The sequence below is a fragment of the Paramacrobiotus metropolitanus genome, unplaced genomic scaffold (assembly GCF_019649055.1).
Source record: "Paramacrobiotus metropolitanus isolate TYO unplaced genomic scaffold, Prichtersi_v1.0 Parri_scaffold0000063, whole genome shotgun sequence".
NCBI lineage: Eukaryota > Metazoa > Tardigrada > Eutardigrada > Parachela > Macrobiotidae > Paramacrobiotus > Paramacrobiotus metropolitanus.
This window is the reverse complement of record NW_026570283.1, coordinates 232,322-243,765: the sequence shown is the minus strand read 5'-3', so window position 1 is coordinate 243,765 and position 11,444 is coordinate 232,322. Positions and strand designations below refer to the sequence as shown.

At 42.2% G+C, this 11,444-nt stretch overlaps 2 protein-coding genes across 2 annotated transcripts; both read left to right on the top strand.

Moving 5' to 3' along the window:
• The first annotated feature begins 209 nt into the window (after positions 1-209).
• On the top strand, positions 210-1,848 carry LOC129593738 (uncharacterized). Its single transcript, XM_055490190.1, has 3 exons — positions 210-692; positions 917-1,021; positions 1,202-1,848. The coding sequence occupies exons 1-3, from the start codon at positions 457-459 to the stop codon at positions 1,617-1,619; spliced, it is 759 nt and encodes a 252-aa protein (XP_055346165.1). The 5' UTR covers positions 210-456; the 3' UTR covers positions 1,620-1,848.
• A 2,488-nt stretch (positions 1,849-4,336) lies between these two features.
• Positions 4,337-11,311, top strand: LOC129593684 (uncharacterized). The gene is made up of 14 exons (XM_055490123.1): positions 4,337-4,929; positions 6,054-6,147; positions 6,248-6,371; positions 6,448-6,632; positions 6,718-6,999; positions 7,064-7,459; positions 7,676-8,036; positions 8,668-8,857; positions 9,086-9,170; positions 9,246-9,369; positions 9,449-9,630; positions 9,833-10,114; positions 10,180-10,590; positions 10,830-11,311. The coding sequence occupies exons 1-14, from the start codon at positions 4,564-4,566 to the stop codon at positions 11,186-11,188; spliced, it is 3,441 nt and encodes a 1,146-aa protein (XP_055346098.1). The 5' UTR covers positions 4,337-4,563; the 3' UTR covers positions 11,189-11,311.
• Positions 11,312-11,444: the final 133 nt, after the last annotated feature.

Here is an 11,444-nt window from a genome sequence, read left to right as displayed (position 1 = left end):
AATTTCGGATAATAAAATTAATAATATTTCGAAGTGCGCCATTTTCACTATTGCGTTACAATGCTATTTATACCGGTTATGCACATTATCACACTTTCGCGAACCGGAAAGCACACGACAACAACGTGGCTCATTGCGACCAAATGCGCCTAATGGCCTATGGCATAATTAGCACGGTGAAACGTTTATAAACAGTTGTTTTTCGTCGTTTCCGGTTACGGCAAGCAGTGTTCGCGCCGTAAAGCAGGCCCGGTTTGGGTTCACATACTCACGGAGAAATTTAACGGCATTTCCAGCTGCTGTTGGATTGCTGTAAGACAAGTCGTTGATCAGCTGATGACTGGGCAATATTTGCACTACTGCAACCTGCTTAAAAAACCCAGAAATCGGCTGATGAATTCTTATTGCAGTTAGCATTTTTTACATTGCGCTTGCTGAAATTTTAAAGTTGAATTTATGGGACCCATCAAAATGTGGAGTATTGTGTGTTTTGTTGGTCTGATATCGTGGACGGTGGCCGAACCGGAAATCGTTGGAGTTCAACAAGGTCCGGGAAATAACGAGGTGGTGGAAGCGTTGAATGAGTTTATGAGGAATTTGGGGAACAACATTAATCAAAATGCGGACTGCTTGCCGGGCACGCAGCCTGGGTTGTATGCCAACATAGCGTCCGGTTGCCGCAATTATTACAGGTAAGGTATCCTTTGATCTCATCAACAATGTAGTTTCTTTTCTAAATGGCTAACTGTACAAACTTTAATATGTTAGTGTCAATTTATGTACGGTACAATAGCATGCCCGTAAATAAGCCACTACAGAACATCAATACCTCTTGCGTCAATTTAACAGCTGTACTCGTACTGAAGTTTAGTAGCCTACAGAGTACGAGTGCATAAATTAATGTAATTTATTAAAGGTGTGACTTGGATAACAAGCGAACGAATTTTGAGTGTCCCACCACAACGTTGTTCAATCAGATGACACTCAAATGTGATACTCCTCCCGCGGTGTCCTGTGGTTGGTGAGTGTGAATTCGCGGTCTGAACATAAAGAAGCTAAGGGGTGCCGATAGTACATAAATTTACATAAAATCGGAAATATGCCGCAGATATTTATTCTACTGTATGGCGACTATTCCATTATTTATGACTGACTACAGTTATACGTACTGATTTTTAACCAGAGCTGTCATTTCCTACAGGTCATCGCAGCTGGCCTCCATTGCCAATAGTCAAGTGGCTCAAGCCCTTCCCACTAATTTCGTCGCTTCCCCGGACGACAGTATGAACGACAACGAAGCCGCGCCGCGTGCCAAGCGTGCCGTCTGGGCGTCACGTGACGACTCCGACGCGGACACCACGCCGCGACCTCGTGGCCGTTCCAACAGCGGCTCCAGTGGCAGTGCCAACCCCTCCGCCCGGCAGTCCAGTGGGGGTGGTGCTAGTGGCTCCGTCTCGGGCACGGGACAAAACTTTGGAGTGCGGGGCAACGCCCAGCGCGGCAGCTCCCACAGAGTGACGGAACACCGGGTTTCCTCAGGAGCCGGTAATCCGCCAGCATGGACCTTCTCGCCGGAGATGGAGGAGGGACTGAATGGGGATTGGTCGGATGACTGGTAATGGGGACGGGAGCGTTGTTAATTTGCCAAAGATTAAAATGTTCTGTGTAAATTAAAGTGGCTGTCTGGCTAAGAAATAATCGTAGCGGTGAGTACGTTGCCTACTGGGGAGGCGGTAGCATATTTTTCTAACGCGAGACTTGTTGCAATGGAAAATTAAACTGTCGTACTACGCAGTATGGACTGATTTATTGAAATTATTATTATTAAATGATTATGTTCGGGGGAAAGTTGGTTCGTAGTAGTACGTACTCAATCAACCATATATAGCTTGACTTAATAATTCGTAGCCTAGTCGAAGATTTACAGTATTTGTGCGTCAAGAAATCATTGGAAAAAACTCTTAACACGAGTTTCATACACCTTGTTCTTACGATTAATTTCTGCATCTACATATCTGTCTATGTAGTACCACAAACCGGCACAACAAGTTTTCGCAAATTGTTCATAGTGATTTACACAACAGTTTGTCGGCCTTCAGCGTGTACTTCATGTGACCGGATGTGAAAGCAATAAATTAATGATAAAATATTCTTAAGGTGTCGTCTTCGTTTAAATATTGCGCGCGGTGTCTTCTGATCATGACTCATAAATTAGTATTATAGTGTCATGTGTAGCGTTCAAAAGCATGACTGTAATTCGATCATACATAAGAAGCAAGTTGTTCGGTAACTCATTAAGATGCTTTTCTCGCAAATTTCGTATTTATGACTTGCTAATTGTATCATACGGCATAATATAATATGAGATATTCGTTTTTATTAAACAATACAAGCGACAAGGCTCTTTTTTCGTAATATACCAGCCGAAGTTTGATCAACAACCACAAATTCACGACACGGACCAGCCGTTTTAAAAATAATCAAGGTGACCGGAACCGAATACAAAACACATCAAGGCACATATTAAGCTAATGATCCACGTTATCGTCCTAGACCAACTCCAAACGGCAAGGCGAGTCCGTACATATTGTTCTGGCCTATTCCACCCAAGCCGACAGCGTTGTTATAACCATAGCCGTAGCCGGACGCTAATTAACAAACATGATAAATTTACCAAATGCATATTTGCTAATGGAAAACTATCTCATTCAGCGGCTCAATTTAAATTTGCTATCCAATGGATCAGGTAAAAAATTAATACAGGCCTGTTTAAGAATTAATTATTTTCAAAAATTACCCAGTTTTTAGTAAATCCAATTAGTTAGTTAGCAAGTTAGTAATAATTCAAGGTAACATAGAACAAAACATTATTAAAAAATTCTTTAATTACTTACATATTCCTTGCAACTGGCTGCCTAAGCCCGCTGCTCGTTGACCCAACCCAATACCGCCTCCAAATCCAACTTGCCGGCGGTGTCGTAAATGTGATGGACTGGCGTCGGCTTCATTGTGGGCTGCGAAACAAAACTATTTAATGTCGCATAATTTTAATTAAATAAATTTCAAATGGACCAGCGTTTTACGACGTAAACTCAGCTGTTAGAAAAGCATCCGTAATAACAGTAACCATTCGTTATATTGCGTACCGAGAAAGGTCAGTACAAAAATAACAAGAAGGCTAAACACACGGCGCAACATGGTGGTGGTAGGAAAGGAATCGACTTCGGCTGATGGTAACAGCGAAACGGTAATCCGTCAACTCGGCACAAATGTTAAGAAAACTGAACAGCGGAATGGATTCTGTGGCTGGTTTACATGGACTTTTATACAATATGTAGGATCGTTGGATGGTCAACGCGTTAAGCCGAAGAGGTCACTAATCAGAGGCTGAATGCAGTAGAAAACGTACTGCGGGAGTTGTGTGTAGGAGAGCATTGTCTGTATCGGTCGGTCTCAACGCGGAACTGGCCATTCTGATTTCTTTGGGATTGATAACTGGGTCAGTTCCTCATTGGCTGTCTGTCGCGGGTCGAAGTCGAATCAACTGAAGGCGCTGGTGAGCCTAAAGTAGTGTGCAGCCGGAACCGGATTTGGAGCAGTAAGGACAACGAAAGCTACAAAAGATTGAATAATGAATAGAATTTTACATCTGTCATACGTTTCCCAAAAGTCAGTTTATTGCGATAAACCAATAATTTTTTATGCAAACGTCGGTTTACTTTATCTGCAATCTGCAATAATATTGGGGAAGAATATGCACGCTTAGCTAGGATAGGCAATAGGCATACAGCTAGCGGTTTCTACAATCCCCACTGAACTGCCACAGCAGTTTTCAAAAAAGAATTGTGTGATTCAGAAACATTAACTCAAGTTAAAACGTTATCTTTAATTTTATTTTGGCAACATTTTCAAATCAATGCCTACAGCTTTTTTAATTGCAGTAAACAGGAGATAAAGTAAAGCCTTTTCGATTTGGATCAATTTGGCACTTGGTCGTGCTATTACGTGCCTACTACGCTTTAGTTTTTTAGATACACATTTGCTTGCTAACAAAAATCAGCCGAATTGCAGAACTGATTTACGTAATCGATTAAGCACACAGTCAACCATAAAAAATGGATTAGTCTTAAAAATTTGGCATAGGTAAATGGCGTTACAGTTTTATCTCCGATCAAAAACTATCAGTCGGTAAATTTCTGTATAATCAGCGTACCTAAGTATTAGCGGCTGTTTATTGCTGCGCTGCAGGATGCTGTCGCATTATGTTATGATTAAGGTATGATTTTAATTAGTTCTGACCACGAACAGTGACATACAAGACTTATGGTTAGTTGTATGGAGACATGTTTAAGCTTTTATATCCAATGCCAAATAGTACTAAATAGTTTGCCGTGATTAATAATTTATGCAAAAATTAGAATTTGCTTTGTTCACGGCGCATAGCGGGAGTTTCGCGTATGAAAACAGGTCCGGGGTGCGTTTCCTTGCAGTCGCATGATCGTGCTGCAACTATTCTTTCGGAAAAGAAGCAAGGAACCCTGTTGGACATGAGTTATTACGTACATGGTTTTTAGCTGCCGTTTGTTGCGACATTTTACCAAAAACACACTAGTGCACCTTATGTTGGGAGCCTTTCTCCAACGTGATACGTGCTTATTTCGGAGATATGCGCCCAATAATACAGATCATTCTGGCCAACGCCCTCTTCCTCGGCATCAAAGCTCAGCTTCCAGAAGGTATGTTAGCTTTTGGAAAGTGCAAAGCCAATGCAATGCTGGTGTGAGAATTCCAGGATGGAAGTCCTTGATTGCGCCTGAGATTATGGACGTGTTGACGGCGGCAGCTCCCAGCATTCACAACACCAGCGAGAACTATGCGGGTTGCATAGAAGGCGATATGGACGGCTTTGATCGGGCAGTTTTGGAAGACGTGAGTCTGCAACAAACGGCATGCTAACGCATCATAATTTATATACAATACGTATACTTTGCACTTTGGCGCACAATACGCTAATTAAGCGTACTAATTATCGTAACATTGTACGTACAGTCTGTACGTCTACCCAAGTCGTTCGTGTCCTGTGCGGCTAGTTTTCCGTACATTTATTGTAAGCTCCTTTGTGCTGTTGATTGTACGCTGATTACTGTACGAGGCGTGTGTCCCTTGCTTAGATAGAGCACATTTACCTTACCATACTAAGATAACTGTGCCCGTGTTGTGCAGCGCTGTCAACCACCCAGAGATGGCAACGTCAGGGAGAATTTGAAAAATCTGTTGAATCAGCCGTTGATAACTTCAATTGCTCACATCTCGTGAATGTGGGAACAAAACTGTTCATGCAATATCTCAAAAGATGTGGAAAAATTCATAAGTTTTCTGATACCAAGTAAGTCAGGATTTAGAGCGGATGAAATAAATTAGAGCCATTTCTGTTTCCCATAGACTTAGCATAGTGAGTATTACGTTGAAGGGGTCCACGAAGAGGTCCTATAGTGTGTCTACGAGAAACTCAAAAGGCTACAACTTGTTTCAGTTGCTCTAAATCCCATATTACTTGGTATCAAAAATCTGTGAATTTTTCTGCATCTTTGAGATATTGCTTGAACAGTTTTGTTCCCTCATTCACGAGATGTGAGCACCTGAAATTATCAACGGCTGAATCAACACATTTTTCAAATTTGCCCTAGCGTTGCCATCTATGGGTGGTTGACAGATGTGCACATTGAGTGCACAACACGGGCACAGTTATCTAAGTATGGTAAGGTAAATGTGCTCTATCTAAGTAAGGGACACACGCCTCGTACGCTGATTGTTCTGTTCATATTACCTGATTGAATTTTCTATGTGAAAGCTTGTTTTTCGATCTTGAATCCAACTTCCAACAATCGAGGCGGACGAAAAATCCGTAACTATGAAATCGAAATTTAAAGGGAACTACTTTTTTACTGCCAACTTTGGAATCCGCTCCTTTTGAAGCATTAGTGAAACTGTTGGATATAGTGAACTCAAATTAAAGAACTGAAGCAAATGTTATTACGTGTTGAGTGTTCTAGCTACCGACAGAAGACAAGGGAGCAAGTTTCATCGGCAATGAAACCGCTCTCTGGCCTCACGGAATAGTTCCCTTTTCCATTAGTAAAGAGTTTGGTAAGAAATTAGAAAGCAACCTGAAACACTCCAAAGTGAATTACCCTACGTATTATTGGAACAAATGATTCAAACGGTTCGCTCTGTGTGTGTGACGTAGAACAAAAGAATAGACGGATGATAGAAAGAGCCTTAGAAGCTATGTCCAACGCAACGCTCAACTGCATAACATTTATCCCACGGAAGCAGGAGACGAGCTACGTGAAATTTGTCAGCGCCTACGGGTAATTAAGTAATATTCATTCATCTATCTTAATGATTATGAGTAACTTTAGTTACAACCATACATTTCGATGGCAGCTGCGGCTCTTTCATCGGACGTCAAGGTGATGACAAACAGGAGATACGGTTGAGTTTTTCAAACTGTGTGCGGCATATCGGCGATGTACAGCACGAGGTCATGCACGCGCTGGGATTCTTCCACGAGATGAGCCGCGAAGATCGCGAAAATTATGTCACCATCAACATGGATAATGTCGTTCCAGGTGCTTTAAGCTGGTGTTGTTGTAAAGTTGTCTGAAGTTATACAGATCAGCAGAGAAAGATAACCCTTAATTGTGACTTTCTTAGACCAAAAATTCAATTTCCTGACGCGGCATGGTCAGACATTCTCCTTGCCCTACGACTATTCCTCTATCATGCATTATGAGATCAATGCTTTTGCGCTCAACAAATCCATTCCAACCATTATTCCTAAGAAGGGCGCTCAAGTGTGTATGGGACAACGGAAGGTCATGAGTCCGTTGGATGCCATTAAGATCCGCATTGCCTACAAATGTCTGAATGTGTCGCATGTCCGCAATACAAACTGGGAGCAGTTTTTGGCGGCAAATCCAGTGTGCGCAGTGCCCCGTGAGAGGTTTCTAGTTGTAACAAACGAATCGGCGCAATAACCAACTGCCGTGACCTTTTGCAGTGAACTTTGAGGGGCAACAGATACCGACCGGGAAAAGCTTCTATTCGCCACAAAAATCTTTCCGATTGGTCTTGCAGTCCGATAACAACATTGTCCTGTATCGAGAGTGTGACGGAAAAGATATCTTTGCGACGGACACTTCTTATGCGGCCGGTGTTGATGTTCTTATAGACAGTGACGGGAACTTGAGAACAGTTGATAGCTATTCCGGGGAAATACTGTGGTCAGCATGGAGTTCACAGACCGTCAAATATCATGATGCCAAGCTGTACTTGTCCGATTCCGGGTACTTTTATTTGTGCAGTAGAGATGTTGGCTGCTACTGGCGATCAGCCAGCTATCATAACACAGAATGCAACGGTAGGTCGGATTATCTTCCATCAAGTAATTACCGAGGTAAGTTAGTAGTCCAAACAAACAGATGCAGAACTAGAACTCTTTCAAACTGTACTGTTCAACATTAACGTACCGTACATCTTACTGGCTAACGCGTTATATGTAAAAATTATTAACTGTCACCTATTTTACAATTAACTTTTGTCGTCAAAAAACAATGATTTATAAGCAAGTGTTGAAGCAGCCGTTCGTAATAAACGTGGGTATACCTTACAGTTGTCGCGCGGGCTGGGGATGATGTAACCTCCAAGAAGATCTTCTCACCCAGTCGGCAATTTTACGCCCGGTTCCGCCTGCCCAATGCATTCTACGTCCAGCGCACTTGTGATCGTGGTGTTGGATTTAGAGCACGAATGGAAACACGAGCCAGCCAGTTCAACCAAGCAGCACGCTTGTCCTTACAGCGTGACGGGAATTTGGTAATGTACGACAGGAACGACCTGGATTTGTGGAGTACCGGAACATACGGAGCGCAGTTTAATGAGCCCGAGCTCCGGTTGTACGATGACGGATTTTTGTATTTATGCAGTACAAACGCGTGCTACTGGCAGTCCAGTGGGTTCCTTACCGACTGTCAAAAATAACAGTATATATATAGAAGCAACTTGACTTGCGAACCAAAAAGCAAAATAAAGCTTGTATACTTCTATATAGGCAAAACAAACAGTGTATATTTCCTGCAGCTCCGTGTTATTTCTTCGGTACTTCTATAGCTATGTCAAACGCAGAACACGCAAAGAACAAAATTAATTCTATGCAACTGCCACATTTATATTTGTCTTGCAAAAACTTAATGTTAAATCGACAAAGACCATTTCTTGAGCTTGGATCTTAAATTCCCCAAAGCCCTGTCAATCAATACAGATATATACATGTAGGTATGTATCCATGATTGCGGCCTTGTTATTGCCATTTGTGATACCTTACGGCAACTGCCATGCTTCATAAATAACGTAAAAATTTTGACGAGATTAGCCTAATTGTAAGCGTGTTGCCAGCAAATTCGCTTTATGCTACTGGGTTCGTCATCTGGACTGATTTCTGCCACAATATCGTATGAAAAATCTTTGAACCAACGATATGCATACGCCGGTTTGGACATTTGCTGGTTTTGTTGTGATAACTAGTACCAGACTGCTGTGTGTCAGATCGCAATTACCAGAAGGTATCACATGTCAAGTATTAATATGGTGCAAATTTCGATTAAGGCGAATGCATCACACGAAGTCGAGGAGTTTAGGTTTAGATCAGTACATTCTAGACTGGAGATCCCTTATCGCGCCGGAAATCTTGGATGAAATAGCCTCCGTAGGACCAAAGGATCAAAATATTAACGAAACCTGCGAAACCTGCATAGAGGGCGATATCGATGGGTTCGACCGAACCGTGGTCCTTGATGTAAGAATCACAGACAATTGTTCCGCACATATCACACAGTCATATCGCACTATTACACTAGTATTAAGTAGTACGGTAACCCGGCGTACTGCATTTAAATATTAAAGCAGCTGCACAAAAATTGTTTTGTAGCCATCGAGTATCGTTCGATAGCCGTACGTATACATAATTATGATTCAGAATAAAGAATTTTACCGAAAAGCGAATTTGTATGCAGTTGTATTGCAGCCAACAAATACGGAAGCCAACTTTATTGGCTTCGATGCTCCCGTGTGGCCTCGGAAGATCCCCTATTATATATCGCGAGATTTCAGTAAGCACGACTCACAACACACGTATCTGTAGTTTTTCAACATGAAACCAGTTGACGTTATGCACTGCAACGCAGGCGACAAGCAAGCTACCCTCATCCGAAATGCTCTGCAGTATATGTCCAATGCCACGCAGAACTGTATTACATTCGTGCGACGCAGTGACGAAGAGAGTTACATGCATTTCAACCCCCATTTTATGCAAGTGTAGAATAAAAACCGTAACAAAAGCTGAAAATTCAGGTAACAAAAACACGGACTGACGACAGTTCATTTTTAGGTGTGAATCGTTCGTCGGTTACCGGGGCGGCAGTCAGCAAGTTGGCTTGTCTTTCGGAAGCTGTGTCCGTTCAATGGGCGATATACAACATGAAATTATGCATTCTCTGGGATTCTACCACGAGATGAGCCGCGACGATCGGGATCAATACGTAACGATTAATGTGAAAAACATCCGACCAGGTAGATGTTCTCGGCTATCAGCATAAAGTGGAGCATTAAGTGGAGCAGTTGCGAAAAATGTCTATTAATTGGAGCACCCACTATAAGTTTATAGCTCCAGAGGTGTAATTTTGTTTCATAACGCTTTATAAGTTCGCCAACTATGCAAAGATCCTCATTATGCGATTGCCTGTTTCTAATTTTTTAACTTTCTAATGGCTAGATCAAATGAGTAATTTCGTCACAACGCATGGACAGACCTTTGATCTCCCTTACGATTACGCCTCCATCATGCATTACGAAATTAACGCCTTTGCTATCAATAAATCACTCCCGACGATCATTCCGAAAAAGGGCTCAAAGGTGTGCATCGGTCAGCGCAAAATCCTGAGCCCACTGGATGCCATTAAAATCCGGATTGCCTATGGATGCATGAACAAATCTAAACTGAGCAACATGAACTGGGAGCAGTTCTTCGCTACGAACCCCGTGTGCTCCACGCCTTGTAAGAATTCTTTAAAGTGTGTAGTAATTCCTGAAATTATGTTGATTCACGGTAGTTTTTTGTAGTGGAGTTGAATAAGCAGCAGTTGCCGGTGGACAAAAACTTCTATTCTCCCCAAAAAAGCTTCAGACTGGTGTTTCAGAGCGATAACAATCTTGTTCTGTATCGGCAATGTGATGGCATAGACATTTTTGCTGCCGCGACCGACACTTATTTTTCGGCTCCTGGCAGTCGCGGTCAAGCATATTTAGATGACAACGGAAATCTGAAAGTCATCGATGGGCTTTCAAATGAAGAGTTGTGGTCGGCATGGACGTCGAAGACTGCCACGTATCCCAATGCGAAGCTGTATTTATCGGACTCTGGCTACTTCACTTTGTGCAATAATGCAACAGGATGCTATTGGAGATCGATCAGTTTTCATAGTGGCGACTGCAACGGTGCGCCGGATTATATTCCAGCTAATATTTATGCAGGTAACCAAATCACCGTATCATAATTTCTATCGGCAGTGAACTGTCTGGCTGTTAATAAATTTAAAGTTACTCGTATCTATGAGCGCCTGTGATTTTTAAAGAATGATAAAGCAAATGTAAAATTCATTTTACAAGATATTGCTACTGTAGTGCGACTAACACTTTGTACGCTTTGTACAAGTATTAACTTGCCCTTTGATACGCCTCCAACTTGTCTGAGATTATCATAATTTTTACAGTTGTTTCGTCCGCCGATGTGAATTTATCTTTCAACAAAGTGTACTCGCCAAATCGGCAGTTTTTTGCCCGATTTCAGTTACCAAACCAGTTCTTTGTTAAGCGAACTTGCGATGACGGCATTGGGTTCAGCGCAGCGGTCGGTGCCAACACCTTAAAAGCTGCGCGGCTGACGTTGCAGCGTGACGGAAATTTAGTGATGTACGATGATACCGACACAGATTTTTGGAGCACCGGAACGTTTGGTCCACAATACGCTGAACCAGAGTTGCGATTATACGATGACGGATTCCTTTACTTGTGTAATGCGCAGGGATGCTACTGGCAGTCCAGTGGATTCTTAACCAGCTGCTCAAAATAGCGGAACAAAGCTTCTTCTGTTCAACCTTAAGTTCTAATTCACAAATTAAGGTAAACGGTGGTTTTTATAACCTTTTTCCGAGCGGGTTTCTAAAACAAATTCAGAAAATCCAATAAAGACCATGCCAAGTCAAATAATACATAATACAGTATCATCACGTCAGTATGACATGAAGAAATTGTTAGTACTGGCGCAATACAGAAGATCTGCAATTTATTCGTGTTTCGGTGTTAGTTAGCCGGGGGCAAGTTTGATG

What these genes read in the sequence shown, in the direction of transcription:
- LOC129593738 (XM_055490190.1), top strand. Translation starts at nt 457, where the DNA reads ATGGGACCCATCAAAATGTGGAGTATTGTGTGTTTTGTTGGTCTGATA. An exon ending in GGTTGCCGCAATTATTACAG is followed by an intron (nt 693 to 916) that starts GTAAGGTATCCT and finishes AATTTATTAAAG; the next exon opens with GTGTGACTTGGATAACAAGC. An exon ending in CCCGCGGTGTCCTGTGGTTG is followed by an intron (nt 1,022 to 1,201) that starts GTGAGTGTGAAT and finishes CATTTCCTACAG; the next exon opens with GTCATCGCAGCTGGCCTCCA.
- LOC129593684 (XM_055490123.1), top strand. Translation starts at nt 4,564, where the DNA reads ATGGTTTTTAGCTGCCGTTTGTTGCGACATTTTACCAAAAACACACTA. An exon ending in ATCGGGCAGTTTTGGAAGAC is followed by an intron (nt 4,930 to 6,053) that starts GTGAGTCTGCAA and finishes TGAGTGTTCTAG; the next exon opens with CTACCGACAGAAGACAAGGG. An exon ending in AAATTTGTCAGCGCCTACGG is followed by an intron (nt 6,372 to 6,447) that starts GTAATTAAGTAA and finishes TTTCGATGGCAG; the next exon opens with CTGCGGCTCTTTCATCGGAC.